A 20648-nucleotide genomic window follows, 5' to 3' on the forward strand; every position below is an offset into this window, starting at 1 on the left:
ATTCCGTCTTTGTGCCCTGATGCGTCGCGTAACATGACTAACTAGTAGACCTCCACAGCGTTTGGTCCGGCAAGCAGCTCGTCTAAGTGTTTGCATGTAGCTCTAGTCCGGCCCCGTGCCAACAAAATGATATTATAAGAGTACCCTAGCTGCTGCGTGTCTTGAGTGTGCTTCTAGTGTGCTTATCTCGACGCGTATCGCACATCGGCTTATCTTTCGCACTGCTGCCATACTTCTACAGCGCTTGCACGGTGTCGCGCTGCGGCCTTTCGGCCCTAGCTCAGCATCTTTCCATGCACACGTGCCTGCGTAAATTGATTGGTCAGCATTGGGTTTGCGCTGAGAACGCCGCCGCGGCGCAAAGTTTCGCGTGTCGGTTACAAGATAGCTTTTCAGGGCTTGCCGGTAGCCTAGGCAAACTAGCACAAGTGCTCTTCTTTTTTTCTTGTACATTGATTTGGCTCTTGTATTGTTCCAGAATTTTGCTGGCATTCCATGCATGAATACTTTGGCTCCGACTGTGCAGGGATTCCGCGGAGCGCTAGCCCTGCGCAAGAGAGTATCTATCCAGATCAAGATTTTGGATACTCAAACGGCCATCCCGCGCTGCATTCCAAATGCACAAAGAGAACAGACTCGTGGTCTGTACCGGGGTCCGACGCCTCGAGCTTGCGTCATAACGCCGCCTCGGCACCCGCGCCTTCGCCCCTTGTGATTCCGCAGTACATGGGCGCGCCACCTTTTTCCGCACGCGCGCCACCGAAGCGCACCATGACCGACGATGCACAGGACGCATTTACGCGCCCCATGAACGTAGAATGGACCGATGACAACATGTTTGGCTGGCCTTCTGTGCCGCGCACGCAAGTTGCGCGTCCGAATGTGCGGGGTGGCGATCCATTCCATGCGCCGACACTTCCGACAATGGGCTCTATTCACCGCGCACAGACGATAGACACGATCGGGATTGATGCTCAGCTCCCGGGTGCAGGCACATTTGCTTCCGGTGGTTTTGGCCTTCCGGGCGGCGCATCTCCTCTGAACGAAGAATGGTCACCCGGCCTGATGAACAAGTCGTTCGAGTGGGGCCCACGCGGTCGCGAGGCAAAGCCACCGTGGCTTGCGCGCCGCGCTGCGACCGTGTCGCGCCCTGCGCGCAGCGAATTCAGCAACAACAGTGGCGGCATTCCATTGTCCTCGTCGCCCGACGACGACGCCGCGCTTCTGCACCAGCAGCACAATGCAGAGACTTCTGTTGCGATTGCGCTTGGAGACGATGAAATTGGCGCAAATATACGCAAGCTCAGTCTCTCGCCACCCAGGCACGGCGCAGCACCGGTGGAGCAATCGCTCACACACGAAATGCGGTCCATGACGCTTCCTACCGAGTCGGGCATTCCATCTGCTGAGCTCTCGAATCTCTTCATGCCAGGCGGCAGTGTCATTGGCTCGCCCAATGGTATGCGTAGGAACCCAGGCCGACGGGACGCATACAACTCGCGTAACAAGTCTGCGCACCCCATCAGCAGAAATGCATTTTCCAGTCCATTTAATGCGCACTACGACCTCCGCTCCAGTACAGCCGCATCGACACCAACAGAGCTCGGTGGCCCATACTTCTCCCCGCCCTACTCGCCGGACCGCCACACCCTTGCACGCGACGATGAGATGCATTTTGGCACATTTGCGCAGATGTCGAGCGGCCCCCTCGATCAGCCCCAGTACAGGGCGCCTGCCACTGCGCCGCACTCCAGGAACAGTGCTAGCACCGAGTACGAGACACAGGCATGGTTCGGCGCGCCCGGCACGCTGCGTTTGGGCGATTTGAAACCCAGTGCGCCACCTTCCCATGAAGACGATGGCGAAGCATGCGCTGCCGCTGAGCTTGCATCCACGCACCACAGCGCGCCAAACTTTTCGCAAAAAAGCCGCCGCGACCGCTCGCGCGACGCACGGCAGTACAACGATGCCAACGACGCCAACGCGCGCCGCCATCCATTGGGCCGCCGCAACGAGCACTGGCGAGGGCAGTCCAACCATGACGGTGCCCCTGCTCGACACGCAAACACTCGCATGGGCCGACACGCAAACACAGACGACACTGCCCACGAACTGCCGCAGCACTTTGCTCTCCAAGATGTCGTCGGCCACATGGTCGAGATCAGCACCGACCAGCACGGCAGCAGGCTGATCCAGGAGAAACTAGACCACTGCAGCAAAGCAGAGCGCGATATGGTGTTCAACGAGCTGTACCCTGAGTCGCGCCACCTCATGACAGACGTCTTTGGCAACTATGTAATCCAGAAATTGCTCGAGTACGGAAGCCCGATGCAGGTGCATGCGCTGGGCGAGAAGCTAAAGGGGTACGTAATGCCGCTTTCGCTCGGCACCTACGGCTGTCGCGTCGTGCAAAAGGCGTTTGAGCATGTATGCAAAGAGCAGAAAATCAGTCTCGGCCAGGAGCTGGAACCCTACGTGCTCGATTGTGTGCGCGACCAAAACGCAAACCATGTAATCCAGAAAATCTTGGAGCAGGTCCCGAGCGAGCATCTCGACTTTATCAGCACTGCCTTCCGCGGCCACGTTCCTGCGCTTGCATCGCACTGCTACTCTTGCCGTGTGCTGCAGCGCATCTTTGCCTACTGCAGCGAGGAACAGCGCAGGCCTTTGCTCGATGAAATGCACAAGGACACGCTGCGTCTGATGCAAGACCAGTATGGGAACTACGTGATTCAGTGGGTTCTCCAGCGTGGCGAGAACCGCGATCGGGCCGAGATCGTGCAATGGACAAAGCGCCACCTGCTCCAGCTTGCGCGGCACAAATTTGCGTCGAACGTGGTCGAGCATGTGATCCAGGTCGCCAGTCCGCAGGATCTGCAAGACTTGCAGGATGAGCTGTTTGCACCGACCAACGCGGCCAGCTTGAACGGCGTTCTCCTTTTGCCGGAAGGCACGCGGCATTGTGTAGCGACGGTGATGATGCAGGACCAGTATGCCAACTATGTCTTGCAGCGGTTCCTTCAGACTGTCCAGGGCGAGGGACGAAAGCGGCTGATTGCGACCATCAGCCCAGCACTGCAAGCGCTGCGCCAAATGGCGGTCCCCGCTTCGGGGTCCGGTGGTAGTATACCTCACGCTGGCTCAGTCCGTCTCCCTGGTGGAGGCCATATCGGCTCGAAACCACTGCTTACTATTGAACGTTTGATTGAGCAGGTCTCGACGAACCCGGAATCAACACCTCACACGCATCCTCGCTCCGCCAATACCAGCAATTAGGAGCTCTTCCACGATGTTCATTCTGTCACGTATTTCATCGACTGCTGGACAGCGAGTTTTGTAGAGTCAAGCGTCTGCAGAGACGGCAACTGGGTTTAAAAAAGATCAACAAAAGAGATACGTAGTCCACATGGGCTGCAGCGAGGGTAGGCATGGGCAAATGTGGGCACTAGGGACTCCAGCGTCTCGCACAGCGTCTCGCACAAACAACGCAGCGTGCCCGTTCACTTCTCTTCCACCTCCACTTTCCCCACTTGCTGCAGCGCCATGGCCTCGGCTGCTCCTCTATGGAGCGAAGAGGATGCATACCTGCACCCCACCGCGTACGCTAGCGAAAACATTGCAGGATGTTTGTACGTCTATACAAACGCACATCCACCGGTAGCTACAAGCATCTCGCTCGCATTCCACGCACACAGTGCCAACACTTCGCACGCATTCCAGCACCGACTGTGCGATATACACGCCATTCAGCTGCATGTGCCTTCGTCCATGCGCATGGTTGGCTCTGTAGTGATCCATACCGACAGCGATACCCCCACGACTGTCTTTTTTCACAAAGACATGTACAACGGCGCACGTCCACACGCATGGGGCGGCATGCGCCTCCTGGATGCCCTGCGGCAGTATACCGAGCTCGTACCCAGCACCAAGCAGCCGCAGCTCTACCTTGTGCAGCCCGACTCAGCGCTTCGCTCCGCGCACACCTCCCCGCAGTACAGCGACGACCTCGCAGCGCAGCCAGCGCCGCGCAGCGCGCCCCGTTCATTTGCAGCGTGGGCCCACACAACCCGCCTCAGTGTCCTTGCCCAGTTTTCGCACGTCACGCGCGGTGCAAGACAATCAGGCGAGGCGCTTATGGCACACCCACTCGTGCGGCGCGCCGCACCGGCCAGCACCGAGCAGTCCAACGCACAAGCCGGTCCTTACATGGTCAGCGAATCGAGCGGCACGCCTGCCACTGCTGGCCCCCTCGAATTCGACGCAGCGCGCGTGTACTTGGCCAAGTGGGCGGGCCAAGTTGCCCAAGAAGGCGAGCGCAACCGCGTAGAGGAGCACGATGCACTCGACAATCTTGACATCGACACGCTCCTCGGCGAGTCGGCCATTCCCGCATGCCCGCTCGTGCCTACACACGCCACGCCCCTCAACGGCGCGACGTGGGAGACGCTGCTCAAAAGCGGTGCGGATACCTCGACTATGGCCGCGCGGATATTCCACTGCGGCATCGCGCCCGACGCACGCGCTGCCGTGTGGCCCTACCTCTTCGGCGCTATTCCTATGGTGCGCGACGAGGCAGCGCGCGATGCTGCATGGGCAGAAAAGGAGCGTATGTACGATGCACTCACAGCCATGTGGTACAGCAAGCCAGATGCAGCACTCTCCGAAGCAGCCGCCGAGTCCAAGCACCGCATCTGGATCGATGTGCTGCGTGCAGACACCAAGGACCCCTTCTTCGACGCCCAAGTCGACCACGACGCCGCGCAAAAGCGCGCCGAAACCAGCGGCTGGCAGCGGCTGGCCACCGAAGGGCACACGCGCCAGCCGTCTGCACACTTGTACGCCCTCAGCGAGCTGCTGCTCAATTTTGTCCTATTTGCAGAGCTGTACGGCGAACCGTATGCACTTCCGCCCGTGCACGGCTACGTCCAAGGCATGAGCGACTTGTGCCTGGTATGCTACGCAGCGTGTGCGGGCGACCAGCCGCGCGCGTTTTGGTGCTTTGTCGGCGTGATGCGCTCCATGGGAGCCAACTACATGTCCGACCAGCAAGGAATGTGCAACGAATTGGTCACGCTGCAGAAACTGCTTGCCGAGCTGTGCCCCACGCTCTACTCATTTCTGCACGCCCTCGATGCGCTGAACCTCTTTTTCTGCTTTCGCTGGATCCTCGTGCTGTATAAGCGCGAGTTCGCGCTGCCGGATGTGCTGCGCCTTTGGGACGCCATCTTCTCTGCCGGCTGGTCGAGCCCGGGCATGGATCCGCAGTGGCCTTTGTGCAAGCACTTTGAGCTGTTTGTTGGCCTCGCCATCCTCGAATCGCACAGCAAATTGATCCTCCGCCACCTGCGCTCGTTTGACGAGGTGCTCCAGTATATCCACTCGCTAGCGCACCATATGGATGTACACGTCGTCCTGCGCAGGGCCGAGGCACTCGTGTATCGATTGCGCAGCCGAACTTCAACGCCAGGCACGCCGTTGGAAGAGGGTCTGCGCGCGCTCGTATTTCAATAGATTAGTACAGAATGTGTGCGTCGACTACATACGCATCGCCCGTGCGCTCTACACTGTATTTCTGCGGCATGTACCGCGTGCGGTGCCACGAGCGGACGAGGCGCATCGCTTCTGCTGCGGACTGCAAGCGCACGAGAAACGACGAAGCGCTATGGTGCGCCGCAAGTTTGGTTACGTTGGCCAACAGCGGAAAAGGTGCTTTTGTAAGTATGCTAGATACGCGCTGGGGGCCGTCGCCGCCACCAAGGGGGGGCAGGCGCCGCGCCCGAAGCGCACAAACTTCAAACGGCTTGCCCAGCAAGGCGTAGCTGCGGCGCAATTTTTTTTCGAGCTTCGCCGCGGTTGTAAGGTGCGGCAGATTGCGGAGCACCACAGTTTGAAACGGCTCCGCAGTGCACGCGTCGAGCACTGCGTACAGCGCGCTCGGCACGCTCGCATAGTGCGTGCGTAGCTTCTGAAATACATCCTCCTGGGTCATCTAAAATTAGTGCTAAGCACGTACCAATCGCGCTCCAAGTGCCGCGCCTCCGACACACGCACGTCCTGCTTGCGCGGCATACATTTCCGCGCGCAGCGGCTCGGCAAACGACACGAGTGCTTCGCCGCAGGGAGCAAGCGCAGCATTTCGCAAAAAGTCGACGCGCGCGCCGCTCGCGCTTCCAAGACGGCGCACATCGTCTGGTAGCGCCGTACGCGGCACGTTCTTCAGCAATACGCTCGAACGTACGATCGTTGGGCGCGTGCGTAACATGGTGCCTCGCACGGCTTCAAACAAGGCTCCGCTCGCCGCCTGCACGTGTCTGCTGCAATGTGGCGCGACTTGGCGTACCTCCACTTGCGGAAGCGAGGAGGTGTTTTTGTCCTGCTACGATTCATGCTGCGCTCCGTTCTGCGTGCGGCCGTACGCTTTGAGCCTCGCGTGGTGCAGCGCACATTTTCGTGTGCGTGCCCCGTTTTCCAGACACAAGGCAAGGTCGCATCTTCGGCAGAGGAAGCGATCCAGGACCTGTCCAATGACGACCTTGTGCTTGTCGGCGGATTCGGACTTTGCGGCACACCCGAGACGTTGATCAGTGCAATTACCAAGCGTGACGACCTGAACAGTGTTACAGTTGTGTCGAACAATATGGGCGTGCCTGGAAAAGGTCTTGGCGTGCTTGCCGAGGCGCAAAAAATTGGCAAAGCGATCAGTTCGTTTGTTGGGGGGAACCGTGCATTCACGAGCCAGTTTCTCCAGGGCGACGTTTCCATGCAGCTCATTCCCCAGGGTTCGCTCGCGGAAAAGATCCGAGCGGGCGCCGCTGGCATCCCTGCATTCTACACGCCCACGGCCGTCGGTACAGCCGTCGAGCAAGGCGCGCTGGTGATGCAGTACAAGAAGCAAAGCAGCGAGGACAAGGAGCAAGGCAAGCCGCTCGAGCCGAAATCATTCACTCCGCCGCGCGAGACACGCGATTTTGGGGGGCGCAAGTTTATGCTGGAAGAGGCCATTTTTGGCGACGTTGCACTCATCCACGCGAAAAAGGCCGACGAGGCGGGAAATATCGTTTTCCACCGCACTGCGCGCAACTTTAACGATGTGATGGCACGCAATGCACGCATGACAATTGTCGAGGCCGAGGAAATTGTCCCGGTGGGCTCGATAGATCCCGACCAGGTGCACCTTCCCGCCGTGTATGTAGACAAGATCATCCAAGCGCAAGTGCCCATGGTCGTGGAAGTGCTGCGTTTGCAGGAGCAGGATGAGTCGCTCCTCAACTCGGAGGACGGCAAGAAGCGCGAAAGAATTGCGACACGTGCGGCGAAGGAACTACGCGACGGTATGTATGTCAACCTTGGCATCGGCATGCCCGGCCTCGTGCCCAATTTCCTGCCCAAGGGTGTGCATGTCACGCTCCAGGCAGAGAATGGTCTTTTGGGTGTCGGCCCGTACCCTGCAGACAAGAGCGAGGTCGATCCTGACCTCACAAATGCCGGAAAGGAATCCGTCACTGCCATGCCGGGCGCTGCTGCTTTCGACTCTGTCGCGAGTTTCGATATCATCCGCGGCGGCCACTTGGACGTGACGATGCTCGGTGCATTGCAAGTCGATGCCAAAGGCGACCTCGCAAACTACATGATTCCCGGCAAGCTCGTCCAGGGCATGGGCGGCGCGATGGATCTCGTGTCGAATCCCGACAATACGCGCGTGATTGTCCTCACCGAGCACGTCGACAAGTACGGCAGGCCCAAGATTGTGCAAAGCACCGAGCTGCCGCTTACAGGCACACGCTGTGTCGAGCGCATCATTACCGACCTTGCCGTGTTTGACGTAGACAGAGCGCAAAGTGGGCTTACCCTGATTGAGCTCGCGCCGGGCGTGACGGAAGAAGAAGTGCGCAGCAAAACGGGCGCTTCGTTCCATGTTGCGCTCAAAGCCTAGCTTATCCATCACCGTCCATAGTGACACAAAAGTGCAATCATTCATCTACAATAATAGGCGCGGTTATCCCGCGCTACATAAAGCGTCTGGTCCTTGGCGCAAACGCTGCGTTGAATCCGCCGTCGCGACTGGACCGAGGTCCAGCTGCGTCATGGGGGGATCTATTTTTTCCTCCGACACGTCGCATGTTTCCTCCTTGCTCGCTGTGAAACTCGTTCCGCAGAGGCTAAACGTGGGAAAGCGGCCCTGCTGGCTGCTCGCGTCACTGCTTCCATCCTCGCTTGTGTCGTACTCATCCAAAATCTCTTCGCCAATCAGTTCCTCGAGCACGTCTTCAAGCGTAATGATGCCAAGCGGCGCATTCGGCACCGTGTTGTCTTTCACGACGGTGGCATGTTTGGCACAAGTCGTGGTGTGCATGGCATCGTCAAACTCACCGTCGCCCTCGGCGCACATGCGGTGATGAAAGACACGTAGCAGGTGCGAAAGAGAGCGCGTTTTGGGACTGGATTCAGGCGTAGCTTTCTCCAAGTCTGTGCCTTGGTTTGCGTCGATGTAGGTCTGCGACGGGACAGTTGCGGCGCTGTCCAAGTGCGAGTGTGGGGAGACAATGGCCATGTGCGAGCGGCCTTCTTGGAACACGTTCAAGACATTCAAAAGCGACTCGTCCCGCGGCACGGTCGGAAGTGCATTGATCATGACGTCACTGACAGGAACGGCATCCTCTGGATCCAGCAGGACACATTGCTTGACAAGCAATGCACCGATAATCTTGCGCTGTGTGCCTTGTGGCGGCGCATGCGACGTCTCGTGCTGTACAAATGCATCGCTCCCAGGCCAGAGGATGCCGCTGAGCGAAAGCGCATTGGCGCCGCGGCTCGCTGGCATGCGCGCCGGTGCTTCGGGCTGCAGCATTCCAAGTGTGCGGCTGAGGAAACTTGCAGGGCCGGAAATTTTCGAGTTGGGCGTCATAACGCCGCTCGTCGCACTTTGCGGCACATCCTGGTAGACAGGAATGCGCGAGTGGCCTGAGCGCACAATCTTCTCCAGTGTGGTATAATCGAGGCATGCCGTGATGGGAATCATATGTACCTGATCGATCGGTGTCATTGCCTCCTTGACAACCTTTACCTGCATATCAAGTGCACCGCCAACAATGGTGACAGTATCGCGTTTCAAATCGCCGCCGTGACCTCCCGAGATAGCGTGCATCGTGACGAGCTCTTTGAGCTCGGCGCGGCGGTAGACAATGCCGCGGTGGGGGCCAAGTGTGTAGTGCATGATCCGCGATACTGGCCATGCAATCGGCCAGAGAAGAATCATAACAAATCGGGTGAGCAGCGCCAAGGACGCGCCTATGCGCAGCCCATAACGAGAGCATACACTCTGCGGAATCAGCTCGGCAAAGACGACCACAAGAACAATGCTGACAATCACCGCCTGGATACCGCCGCCAAGCAGGGGGTCGGCAATGATTGGTAGGGTCTCGTTGGTAATCATGTTGGCAATAAGAAGCGTCGTCAGCAGCAGGTGGCCGTCTTTGCGGATCGGGATAATCTTGGCAGCGTACTCGCGCTGCTTCTCGGTGCCTTGCGCCATAAGCACTTGGAGCTGCGTCTCATCCAGAGACATGTACCCAAGCGTCAGGCCGGCAAAAATGCCCGACGCAATGACCAGGATGGGAATAAGCGCGCCGTACACCCCTTTTTGCGTAGAAGACAAACCATCCTCATCGCTGTTGCACGATTTGGATGCCTGCTCTGCGCGGGGGGCCAACATGCTTTGGTTTGCATACACCGTGGAGTGCATCGGCTGGTCGAGCACGCCAAGACGCGGTACAGAGCCGTGCAAAGAGGGTACATCACCGACAAGTGCGTGGGGCGACCATGCGGGGCTAAGCATCACAGTTGCGTACGAGCCAAGCAAGATACCCAGCGCGGTCGTGACGACAATGCAGACCAAAAGAACCTTTCCTGAAAATGTTGTGCGCGAGTGGGCCCCGCGCTGCGCCACGGTGGCAGCGAGTGTCGATTTCGCACGAGACAGTGTTTGTTGTACACGCGGCGTGCAGCCACTGTGGCTCGCGCTGCATATATCGTCAGGGATGTCAGGTTCAAGAGCAAAATCAATGTGCGCCATATGAACAGTAGTGTTCGAATGCAAGGCGCATGGCCTCCACCGCGCCCGACGCTGAGCGCTGTTTGTGGAGTGCAGCCGATTGTGCCATTCTCCGCGCGTCGTGGCCACACGTGCACAGCCGCTGATAGATGACAAACCTGGCGCATTTTGTCGGCCGAGTGGGCAGCCTGGATGGAAATGCGAAGAAGCCGCCATGTGCAATGGAACCGCGTGGAAAGCGTGGGTTTCGCAGTCGTGTGCGGCTGGACGAACTTCGTAAGCGGGATTTTTTTTTGGACGCGCGAGCTTGACAACGCACACGTTGACTACAGCCTTATACCATGGTTAGGTACGTGCGTACATACTGAACATACTAACAAACAGGGAAACGAAGGTATGCACTGATGCACAAAGGGACTAACCGATGCAGTTGTATGATCTTCTGGGCGTTGCCCCGTCCGCGTCGGACTCAGAACTAAAGAAGTACGTATATTTTTCTGTGCACACTGACCCCAGGTCGTTCCGCAAGAAGGCACTTTCGCTGCATCCAGACAAGGGCGGCGATCCCGAGAAGTTCAAAGAAGTCACGGGTGCTTACGAAGTCTTGTCGGACCCGTCCCGTCGTGAGGCGTACGACCGCTACGGCATGGATGGCCTCTCTGAAGGCGGCATGGGTGGCGGCATGGATCCCCAGGATCTTTTCTCGCAGCTGTTTGGCGGCGGTGGTGGCTTTTTCGGCGGCGGTGGCCGTCCGTCTGGCCCCAAGAAGGGCAAGGACCTTGTGCACCGTGTCAAGGCCACCCTTGAAGACTTATACAAAGGCAAGATTTCCAAGCTTGCGCTCCAGAAGCACGTCATTTGCAAATCCTGCCAGGGTCGCGGAGGCAAAGACGGCGCTGTCAGGACGTGTAACAGCTGCCATGGCCAGGGTGTGCGGATTGCACTTCGCCAGATTGGGCCCATGGTCCAGCAAACACAGCAGCCATGCACCGACTGTAACGGTACCGGTGAGATTATCAACGAGAGAGACCGCTGCAAAGAGTGCAGGGGAAAGAAAGTCAATCAGGAGCGCAAGGTGCTTGAAGTGCGTATCGACAAAGGCATGGAAGACGGCCAGCAGATTACCTTCAAGGAGGAAGCCGACCAGGCACCGAACACAATTCCCGGCGATGTGATCATCGTCGTGGACGAGCAGCCGGACCCGCGCTTTAAGCGCAAGGTGAACGACTTGTTTGTCGATGCAGAGGTTGACCTCCTCACCGCACTTGCGGGTGGAAAGATTGTCATTGAGCACTTTGACAACCACGCACTCTCTGTCGAGGTTCCTGCGGGCGATATCATCAAGCCCGGTGATATGAAGGTGTTACGTGGTCAGGGCATGCCCTCCTATCGGCACCACGAGATGGGCGATCTCTACGTCAACCTCAAGGTCAAGTTCCCCGAGTCGCTCTCCGCCGACCAGCTCGAGGCGCTCGAAAAGGCACTCCCACCGCGCTCGCTGCCCAAGTCGCTGCCCAACGACTTTGATGTCGAGGACGTGGTCATGGACACGATTGATGACGGCGAGGCGCATCGTGCGCGTACGAAGCCGTCCACGACGGCGGAAATGGATGAAGACGAAGCGGGCGGTGGACCCCAGGTGCAGTGCGCCCAGGGTTGATTGCCTGTGCAAAATTCAACGGTTGTGTAGCCATATATTTGATAGCCTACTTGCTATACCTAACGGATCAGCCCAGCTGCGTCTCCAGCTGGGCTTTCTTCGCGTCTGCCGCGGCAAGGCGCCGGTCGAGCGCCTCTAGCTCGCTCGCCTGCGATTCGACATGGGCTTGGCTGCGTGTCGGTGTGGTAAGACGTACGTACATTTGCTTGACGCGCGACTCGACGGCAGAGAGAGATGTATCGTCTGTTGCGTCCTGTAAGTGCTGCTCTAGTTCATAGTCTGTGTGCCCGCCAGCAGCGACATTTTGGATCGCAACAAGGGGACATGCGTCGGAATCAACAGCGGCAGGATCGAATTGAAAGAGGCGCACTTCTGCATTCGTCCACGGGTGCTCTTCCTGGATCATGTGGCGCAGGATGTCGCCGTGTGCTACTGCGACAATGTTCTGCTCGGGACGAGCGCGGAGATACTGACGGAGCCATTGGGCACGCGCATCCAACGAAGCAGAATCGGGAGCTTGGGTCAGTGTTGCTAAAACGTACCGTAGAATCCAGCCTTGCTGTTCCACTCAGGCGTAAGCGCGCTCAATTCAAATACACTAAATTCTGGATCGCTCTCCAGCACGGCACGGTCAGAGCCTGTATCGGCAGGGTTGGCGCTGCATTCTGTTGTGAGCGACGTGGGCACGGACCTTGCATCTGGGGAAGTACAACTACATGCTTCGGCCCACCAAGCCGCTCCACTGCATCCTTGTACCCAAGCATGGTCGTCTGCAATGTGCGGCGCAACGGAGACGAGATAAGCACGTCTGCTTCCTGCTGCAAACTTGCAATAACCGGCCCGAGCGCCGCGGCCTGTTTCTTGCCGAGGGGCGTCAGTGGCGCATCAAGGATAGTATAGTCTCCGGCTACATTCTTTTATAAGCGTAAGGCAACGTACATGCTCGGCCTGCGCATGGCGCGTGAGAAATACTCGGCTGGTGGGCGCCATGTATGTCGAGTACCGTGCCCGAGTACCGCACCGCGTCGCGTGCGGGGACGAGATCACGTGCTTTACGAGGACAAGCATGTCCTTCCTTCGTACACCATGCTGGGCCTCAAGTCGACGATGTCGGTGCGTTGTTGCATGCACGCTGACTTCAGATTATCGACAATTCGGGCGGTCTGGTTGCCGAGTGTATCAATGTATTGCGGTACAAGAGCTCCTTGGGACTGGGGCGTGTCGGTACGTTGCGCGTGCATTGCTCATTGCAGGCGACGAGATTGTGGTGGTTGTGCAAAAGGCACGCCCAATACCTGCGAATCAGACGGGTGGATCCAGTGCGCTGAAGGTGCGACGCGGAGATGTGCGCCATGCGGTAATTGTGCGCACGAAAAAAGAGGCCCAGCGCCCGGATGGCCGCGTCGTTAAATTTGACGACAATGCGTGTGTGTTGCTAAACAACCGCAGGGAGCCGCTGGGCACTCGTGTGAATGGCGTTGTCTCCAATGAACTTCGCGAGCGCGGCTGGGGCAAGATTCTCAGCTTGGCACCCAAGGTTGTGTAAGCAGTGTATACCATTTGGCATGGCTTGCCATGCCGTTCCTGTGCACGACCCTGAACACGCATGCATGCACATAATATGTAGCGCTAACGATGGTCTGTACACTACGTCTTCGTGTCTTCTGCCTCTTTTTGTTTCCATTCTTGCGCGCGCCGTGCGATTTCTTCCGGCGCGAGACTGCGTGGAGCATGCTTTTGGTGGCCTTTGGCCGCCGTTCCAGGGCCCCAATTTGCTTGGGGATTCATCTGGTAGCGTACCATACGGCCAGCGCTGACAGTACCTTTGATCGCCTCTTCCGTGCGCTTGTGCGGCGTATCAAAATCGAATTCACGGCGCGTTGCTGGGGAGCCGTCCTGGCGCCGGTGTTGCAAAAGACTCCACGCCGCCGAATTCTCCTTGATGCGCGCAGGATTCACAGGGTTGCTCCGGATCCATGTGCGGAACAGGTCGTGCACTTCGGTGCGCGGCGCATCTGTCTTAATCGAACCCGCAACGCAGTGTGATCTGGATGCTTGGAATCCGGCATTCAACAGGGCCTGCACCACAGGCGCCAGTGCCGGACTCGTACAGTGAAAAAGACCCGCGACCTTGGCAGGATGGAAATAGAATGGCGCGTCCAATTCGTCGCGCGCAGTGTTGACCATGCCGCGAATCCGCGCTTCGGTACCAACCTTGTGCTCCCCACTATCGAGAGTCTGCAGCAACTCGGTGCAGAATGCTGGATCGTGGAGCGCGCCAAACCACATAGGCCCACCTACATGAAAACTTCCGCCGCATTCGGCACATTTCATATCGGTCGGCGGCCCCGATGCGGAGCCAAATTTAAGATGCGTTCCGCCGGTGGCGCTTTGGGAGTGCGTCGTCCGGCCCATGGGCTGGATATGAAAATTGCTGCATTTTGAGCAAGTGTACACAAGTCCTGTCTTGGCCGCGTTCAATTTGACCGTTTCTGGCCTAGACCATACGCGCACGAAGACTCGCAAGTAGAAATCGATCGATAACGAGAGCATCGGTTGGATATAGCGGCCGTAGCGACCTGCTGCCTGTGCAATCGCGTGCAGGACAAGGCGCAGTGCAACTTCGTGGCTGTATTCGGCCTTGACGCTCACGCCGCCGTACAAGGACCAGCACTTTTCAGGGTAGTTGTGCCCTGCAAGCACCGCCAAATCCGTACATGTGATGCACAACAAGCCGCCATCGGCGACAGACTGAACCGCGGCATCAAGGAACGGTGCAGCACTCCCGTACGGATCAAGGTCAATCATATCAAACCGCTTGGGCGGGTCTCGGTGCTGGTACATCAGCGCAATCGCATCGCCCTGGTTCGCATGCACCTTGCAGTCGGGATGGATGGTGGGCGCTTGGGATTCATGCTCTTCTGAAGGCACGTCCTTTGCGTCTGGCACCGCCACAAACGACCATGCCTCGAGCTGCCTCCCCGGCGGAAAATTCAGCGCTAGATTCCTGCGCATGGCATCCACTGCAGTCTTCGACAGGTCGTTCGCGACGATGGACCCAAGCAGCGGGATCTCTTTTGCGTAGCGGATACTACGCAATCCTGTCGCACTCAGTGCCTCCAAGGCATTGAACTTATAGTCGCGATACGCAACCTCTTCTGTCTTGGCGCGCTTCGCCGCGTGCTCGTTGCACTTCGCATTGTGTGCTTTGCCGTGAGCAGAAAAACGCTGCTCTTTTTCTTTGTTCAAAATTTTGCTCCATGAAATAATCGATAGTGTACTCAAATCGCGGTTGAACTCCTGGACAGGATTGAGAAAAGCGGCCTCTTTCGATGGCATCACAATCGTCGCGCTGTTCTCTTGGAATGCAGTCTCATTTTTCTTGATATGCATCCCGCGCGCAGCAACCACATCAGCTCCAAGTAGTACTGGCACAGGCGCCATCACACAAAATCGGGCACGCAGCAACACACTGTACACGTCGTGTGCTTTTGCTGCACAGCATGCATGGCAAGGCGCAGCACAGCAAAGAAATCTATGCACGTGACCCTGCCTCCACGCTGCTGCTCATTTTTTTTGGCCAGGGACCATGTCCGAGGTCAGTGCATCGTTTCACGAACGCGTGCTGACGGACGCTTTCATTTGCGAAAAACGCAAGGAATATGAAGAGAGCAAGCCGTATCATCATGCAGTTGTTGATGGTCTGATCAACGACGAGCTCTTGCGGCGCGCTCGCGACGAAATCATGGAAGAACTCCACTTTACCGAGAAAGAGACGGATATCTACAAGGTAAACCAAACTGGCGATTTGGCGAACCTCGATGGCCTGCCTGCCGAAGAGGCCAAGCGTCTAGAGGCTTTGCTACAAGTGCGCAATGCAATCTACTCGGAGCAGTTCCGTACGTGGATCCAGCGCGTGACGGGATGCGGCCCGTTGAGTGCGGTCAAGAAGGACATGAGCATTAATGGCTATGTGAGCGGATGCCACTTGCTGAATCACGACGACGTGATCTCTACGCGCCGTGCCTCATACATCCTCTACCTTCCGGACCCCAACGAGCCGTGGGATCCAGCGTGGGGCGGCGCTTTGGAGTTGTACCCCGTCAAGGAAGCACACGAGCCAGAAAATATCCCAAGCCTTGCCATCCCCCCACGTTGGAACCAGTATACATTGTTCGGGGTGCAGCCAGGCCACTCGTTTCACAGTGTCGAAGAGGTCGTGCATCCGACCAAGAACAGGCTCAGCATCTCGGGCTGGTTCCACCGACTCCAGCCTGAAGAGCCTGGGTTTTCACAAGTGGAAGAGGACCAGGAGTTGCAGGCGGAGAGGGAGTTCAGCAGCCTCGGGAGCCTCTCCTCGCGAAAGTGGGCAAGCCCGTTTGCGCCGTACCCTGAGGCATATGACATGCCGCTCCCAGGCTCGCCCATTCCCCCGGAGCACTTGCGGTTCCTCGCGCACTTTTTGAATCCTGCATACCTTACCGCAAAAATCCAAAAGACCTTGTTCGAGAAGTTTGGCGAAGATTCGCACCTGCTGCTTTCTGATTTCTTGCGCAAGGATATAGCCGACGCCCTGGAAGACACCTTGCGCGCGAAGGATGAGCTAGACGGTCTGGTCTGGTGGAACACCGGCAAAAAGGAGCAAGTGACGTGGGATGCCGTGCGAATTCAGCCGCATGGTGTCGGTACGGCAGATGCTGCGTCGCCGAGCGAAGAGGACGGTAAGTGGATGCTGGCGGGCCCGCCGCACCGCGAGCGGTTTGCCATGTTGCAAAACGCAGTGACTCCTACAAGCGCTGTGCCATTTGATTACACTGTTAAGGCATCGCCGCTGCCAAGCCTCGGGGGCGCCGCATCAGATCTGCTGGGCTGCCTAGTAAACGTGCTTTTTCCGTCGCAGGCGTTCCGCCATTTCATCGCGAACATCACGCAGCTTATCCCGCTGGCAGGGCGCCCGATACGCGCGCGTCGTTTCCGCCCGGGATTGGATTATACGCTCGCGCGGTCTGATGAAGAGACGGTGCTGGACTTGACGCTGACGCTGACGCCGGACGTACTTGCGCGTGCAAAAAAGGTCATGCGCCAGACGACGAAACCTAAAGGGCTTGCAGGGAAGCGCAAGAGCGGCGGAAAAGGCGCGGAGATTTTGACAAAGAAGGATGTCAAGCAACTCGAAGAGATGTGGGACCGTGGAGATATTGGCGGTTGGGAATGTTATTTGGCACCGCACGAAGGCGAGGAAGATCCTGCCGTGTACCAATCTGCATCGTCGCGCCGCGCTGAAAAAGACGAGGGAGAGGACGGAGAGGAGGGAGAGGAGGATGAAGATGACGACGACGACGACGACGACGACGACGACGACGACGACGAAGATGACGAAGATGACGATGGCGTCCTTCTGAACGTGACTCCTAGCTTCAACACACTCAACCTTGTCATGCGCGACGAAGGTGTTCTCCGTTTTGTAAAGTACCTCGCTGCAAGCGCAGGCGGCAGTCGCTGGGACATTTCCGCAGAGTATACGGTCGGCGCCGCGGAACTCGAAGAGATGGACGAGGACGTGGATTCAAATAGTTGAGCGGCTCTTCCCTTTCTAGCTACATCCCAGCGTGGGTTTACATAAGACTTGTCCGTGCACCTACATTGGTACTCGCTTCGCCATCCGGAAAATCCGCTTCGCGCTCGCCATTAAATGTGCGATACACACGCGCGAGTCGCGCAATATCTTCTTTCGGGACACTGGGCCGCGTAGTATTGAATGCAGATGCAATGTGGCGCGTTTCGACCAGCTGTTTTTCTTTGGGCGCTGCTGTGCGCTTTTCTTTCTGTGTCGCATGCGCCGAGCCTACAATCCGCCCCAGTCGCTCAGCAAGTGCGGCGCGTTCAGCGCCATTGAGTGCCTTGGCATGTGGCGCATTTGCCTGTGCCAGCGTCGCGTACTGCAGCCCAGACGCGCGCGCCTCATTCAAAACCGGCGCATCGCTCGCTTGGATCGTTTCGTGGATCGTTTCGAGGCTCGCATTGTACAAGAGCGCCTGTAAATCGGCGCCAGAAAACCCTTGGGTGACGCGCGCCCAGTGTGTCAAATCGACGCTTGGATCCAATGGCACCTTGTGTGCAATTGCCTGCAAAATGTCGAGGCGGTCCTCGAGGCTGGGCATGTCGCACAGCAAGGACTTGTCAAGACGCCCTGGACGCAGGAGCGCCGAGTCGATCAAGTCGGGCCGCGATGTCGCTGCAAGCACATAGACTCCATCAAGTCCTTCGGCGCCGTCCATTTGTGTGAGCATTTGATTCACTACACGGTCGGTAACGCCGGTAGAATCGTGCCCACGTTTCGGCGCAATGGAATCAAACTCATCAAAGAAGAGGACACATGGCTTGGCTGCCTGTGCGCGCTCAAAGAGGTCGCGCACGGATTTTTCGCTTGCGCCAATGTACTTGTTGAGCAGCTCGGGTCCTTTTACACTGATAAAGTTGAGGCCCGTCTCTTTGGCGATGGCACTCGCAAGAAGCGTCTTGCCGCAGCCAGGGTACCCGTACAAAAGCAGGCCGGAGCGGAGGCGGAGTGGGCAGTTGGCAAAGATCGCCGCGTACTTGGTCGGCCATTCGATGGTTTCGCGTAGCGTTTGGCGCGTGGCTTGCAGTCCGCCAATGTCTGACCAGTTTGTGTTGGAAGCCTCTAGCTTGACATTGCGCAAGGAGAGCGGCGTGAAGTCTTCGTGCGCCTTGTCAAAGTCGGACATGGTGAGGGACACATGCTCGGCGCCGCTTTCAAGCACACATCGGATAGTCGCTTGGTGTACGGCACGCTGTGTGAGCGTTTCAAGGTCTGCGATGTGGTAGCCGTCTGTTTTGCCCACCAATGTAATCCAGTCGAGCTCGGGTGAAACGTTTTTGGCAGAAGCGGGTTCGAAAGAAGAGCTTTCGGGCATTTGCGCAGCGTGCGGTGCAGATGGGTCCTCGAGGCGTTCCTCAAGTGTTTTCTCGTCGCTCTTCGCGAGACTCTTCTCCCCCTTCTCTTCCTCCTCTGTATGCACCTCTGTCCGCATCGCATTTTCGACCAGTGCATGTAGCATCGCCTTGCGCTCCTCCTTCCCTGGCGCCTTGATCGCAATTGTCTCTGTCCATATCCGCCCGCCACGCAGCGCAGCATGTGCACTCGTGCTGGACTGCGCCGTAGCAAGCAGAAACACCTCGTAATCCTGCACAGTCGCATGCACCTTGGCGACTAGCGCCTCGGCCAACCGCTGTGCGCGCGCCGCGTCGACATTTTCCTGCTCCACCGGCATCAGCATATCAATATTGTCGAGGACCAGCAGTGTCGGTGCATGCCATGCAGCGTCGTCGAGCCACTCCTTGCATCGTGCACGGACCAGCGGCATCCGCTCCTCGGCAAACTGTGCACAATCGATCGTAATGGTATGAAAGAGGGCAGAAGGATCGCACGCAAGTGCCTCGCCGACCGCACGCGCAATGGTCGTCTTGCCGCTCCCCGAAGAGCCCGTCAGGAGGATGCCTGAGGTGCTTGTGTATGGTTTCGAGACGGCTGCAACGTGCTCAAAAGTATCGAATCGGCCCTGCTCTGCAGCCTGGAGCATGCGCATAAGATGGACGTTGCGCACCGTAAATGTACAGGCATCGACAACTGCCTGTGTTCCGGCCAGTGCGCTGGGCGCAGCAAGCTGGACGCCGAGCGGCGCACTCGCTGCCTTGGCTTGTACTGCGCCGGGTGGCGGCGCCGAGAAGCGGACGAGATCGTAGTCAAGCACGCCGAGCTTTTCCCTGAGCTCGTCGCCCAGCCAGACGTGCCCAGCGGGCCATACAAGATCCGCCGGGGCACGTCGGAGCGTTGGGCTCGGTGGCACATCGTCCGTGTCTTGTGCGTCGATCTCGACGCGCCGCAGCGCTTCCGTCTTGGCGTGTGCGGAAAAGAGGTCCGTCGCGGGCAGGAATACAGTGCTTGCCGTTGCGTTTTGCGGCAACGCCTCCTCGGACTCCTGCTCCAGTGCAGGGCACGCTGTTTTTGTGATGCACACCCTTCCTTGGGGAAACGCAAGGGAGACGAGCTCATAAAAAGGCGCTTCGACGCTCGGAGGCGTGTGTGACATGGGCACAAGCGCGCCCCATGCCAGTTCGTCGCCGACAGGCCGTGCAGAAGAAGGAAGCACACGCCAAAGCACTTGGGCGAGCGCTTGGGCGGCGCGCTGCGGCGAAAGCGGCGCGTCGTGCATTTCCGTGGGCAGCACATGCGCCGCTCCTTCTTCGTGCGCGCGCTCTTTCGGCGCGACAATCACCTCGGTATCAGTAGAAAGACGCACAGCAACCGGCGCGCTATCCTCCTCCCCGAGCCTCGTCCGCGGCTCGGTTTTGTCCACGACAAACCGCACCACGGTCGATGCGCTGCGGCCGACCTGGACGGCCAGCACCTGACCTTGCCGCGCGGCGCGGACCTGCGCAAGCATGTTCGCCTCGACTTCGTCCGCATGGATGCTCAGAATCTCCCAGTCGTCGGGGTGCATTGGCGTTACGTGCACGGCACTTGCGACAGGCACCGGCGGCGAGCGAAACAGGCGTACTCCGACCTCGGCGCCATCACGCAGCGGCGGCGTGAACAGTGATGCAAGTGAGGTGCTCACTGCCACCCGCTCGCCCGGCCTGTTGTGCGGATCATCCAAGACAGACTGCGAGGCGCTAAGCCCTGTCCAGCCGCAGTAGTACACGGATTCCAAAGCACGGAGCTCGACAATCACTGTCTGCGCCACAACATCGCGCGCCAGCAGTGCAGAGCACAGCGATGCCGGTAAGTGCACGAGACTCGCGCGCAAGGCGGGGTCGACAGCAAGTCGCGCGCTCGCAGCGCGCTTTGGGCCCATGACGACCCGGCGGTGCGCCACGGCGCTCCGCATTCTTGTCACGTGCCCAGCGTACCGTTCG

General features: G+C 58.3%; 11 protein-coding genes across 11 annotated transcripts; 6 read left to right on the forward strand and 5 right to left on the reverse strand.

The window, feature by feature from the left end:
• Nucleotides 1–293: 293 nt before the first annotated feature.
• Nucleotides 294–3276, forward strand: PUF3 (mRNA binding protein puf3; the record flags this gene model as incomplete). The annotated part of the gene is made up of 2 exons (XM_056206190.1): nucleotides 294–301; nucleotides 546–3276. 2 exons carry the CDS (start codon nucleotides 294–296, stop codon nucleotides 3274–3276), a joined length of 2739 nt encoding a protein of 912 aa, XP_056062165.1.
• A 267-nt stretch (nucleotides 3277–3543) lies between these two features.
• Nucleotides 3544–5511, forward strand: GYP7 (GTPase activating protein; the record flags this gene model as incomplete). Its single annotated transcript, XM_056206191.1, has 1 exon — nucleotides 3544–5511. The coding sequence occupies one exon, from the start codon at nucleotides 3544–3546 to the stop codon at nucleotides 5509–5511; it is 1968 nt and encodes a 655-aa protein (XP_056062166.1).
• Nucleotide 5512: 1 nt separating this feature from the next.
• Nucleotides 5513–6069, reverse strand: MVES1_001344 (uncharacterized protein; the record flags this gene model as incomplete). Its single annotated transcript, XM_056206192.1, has 2 exons — nucleotides 5513–5980; nucleotides 6052–6069. The coding sequence occupies 2 exons, from the start codon at nucleotides 6067–6069 to the stop codon at nucleotides 5513–5515; spliced, it is 486 nt and encodes a 161-aa protein (XP_056062167.1).
• Nucleotides 6070–6385: 316 nt separating this feature from the next.
• MVES1_001345 (3-oxoacid CoA-transferase) lies at nucleotides 6386–7933 on the forward strand (the record flags this gene model as incomplete). The annotated part of the gene is made up of 1 exon (XM_056206193.1): nucleotides 6386–7933. One exon carries the CDS (start codon nucleotides 6386–6388, stop codon nucleotides 7931–7933), a length of 1548 nt encoding a protein of 515 aa, XP_056062168.1.
• Nucleotides 7934–7996: 63 nt separating this feature from the next.
• Nucleotides 7997–10072, reverse strand: MVES1_001346 (uncharacterized protein; the record flags this gene model as incomplete). Its single annotated transcript, XM_056206194.1, has 1 exon — nucleotides 7997–10072. The coding sequence occupies one exon, from the start codon at nucleotides 10070–10072 to the stop codon at nucleotides 7997–7999; it is 2076 nt and encodes a 691-aa protein (XP_056062169.1).
• A 320-nt stretch (nucleotides 10073–10392) lies between these two features.
• Nucleotides 10393–11711, forward strand: YDJ1 (Type I HSP40 co-chaperone; the record flags this gene model as incomplete). The annotated part of the gene is made up of 2 exons (XM_056206195.1): nucleotides 10393–10400; nucleotides 10568–11711. 2 exons carry the CDS (start codon nucleotides 10393–10395, stop codon nucleotides 11709–11711), a joined length of 1152 nt encoding a protein of 383 aa, XP_056062170.1.
• A 67-nt stretch (nucleotides 11712–11778) lies between these two features.
• Nucleotides 11779–12701, reverse strand: MVES1_001348 (uncharacterized protein; the record flags this gene model as incomplete). The annotated part of the gene is made up of 4 exons (XM_056206196.1): nucleotides 11779–12227; nucleotides 12254–12349; nucleotides 12403–12625; nucleotides 12651–12701. The coding sequence occupies 4 exons, from the start codon at nucleotides 12699–12701 to the stop codon at nucleotides 11779–11781; spliced, it is 819 nt and encodes a 272-aa protein (XP_056062171.1).
• A 96-nt stretch (nucleotides 12702–12797) lies between these two features.
• Nucleotides 12798–13257, forward strand: mrpl38 (54S ribosomal protein L38, mitochondrial; the record flags this gene model as incomplete). Its single annotated transcript, XM_056206197.1, has 3 exons — nucleotides 12798–12824; nucleotides 12854–12935; nucleotides 12965–13257. The coding sequence occupies 3 exons, from the start codon at nucleotides 12798–12800 to the stop codon at nucleotides 13255–13257; spliced, it is 402 nt and encodes a 133-aa protein (XP_056062172.1).
• A 101-nt stretch (nucleotides 13258–13358) lies between these two features.
• Nucleotides 13359–15155, reverse strand: TRM1 (methylamine--glutamate N-methyltransferase; the record flags this gene model as incomplete). The annotated part of the gene is made up of 1 exon (XM_056206198.1): nucleotides 13359–15155. The coding sequence occupies one exon, from the start codon at nucleotides 15153–15155 to the stop codon at nucleotides 13359–13361; it is 1797 nt and encodes a 598-aa protein (XP_056062173.1).
• A 145-nt stretch (nucleotides 15156–15300) lies between these two features.
• On the forward strand, nucleotides 15301–17289 carry NUA3 (putative component of NuA3 histone acetyltransferase complex; the record flags this gene model as incomplete). The annotated part of the gene is made up of 1 exon (XM_056206199.1): nucleotides 15301–17289. One exon carries the CDS (start codon nucleotides 15301–15303, stop codon nucleotides 17287–17289), a length of 1989 nt encoding a protein of 662 aa, XP_056062174.1.
• A 37-nt stretch (nucleotides 17290–17326) lies between these two features.
• On the reverse strand, nucleotides 17327–20587 carry PEX1 (Peroxisome biosynthesis protein pex1; the record flags this gene model as incomplete). The annotated part of the gene is made up of 1 exon (XM_056206200.1): nucleotides 17327–20587. The coding sequence occupies one exon, from the start codon at nucleotides 20585–20587 to the stop codon at nucleotides 17327–17329; it is 3261 nt and encodes a 1086-aa protein (XP_056062175.1).
• Nucleotides 20588–20648: the final 61 nt, after the last annotated feature.

This window comes from Malassezia vespertilionis, chromosome 2, assembly GCF_029542925.1.
Source record: "Malassezia vespertilionis chromosome 2, complete sequence".
Taxonomy (NCBI): domain Eukaryota; kingdom Fungi; phylum Basidiomycota; class Malasseziomycetes; order Malasseziales; family Malasseziaceae; genus Malassezia; species Malassezia vespertilionis.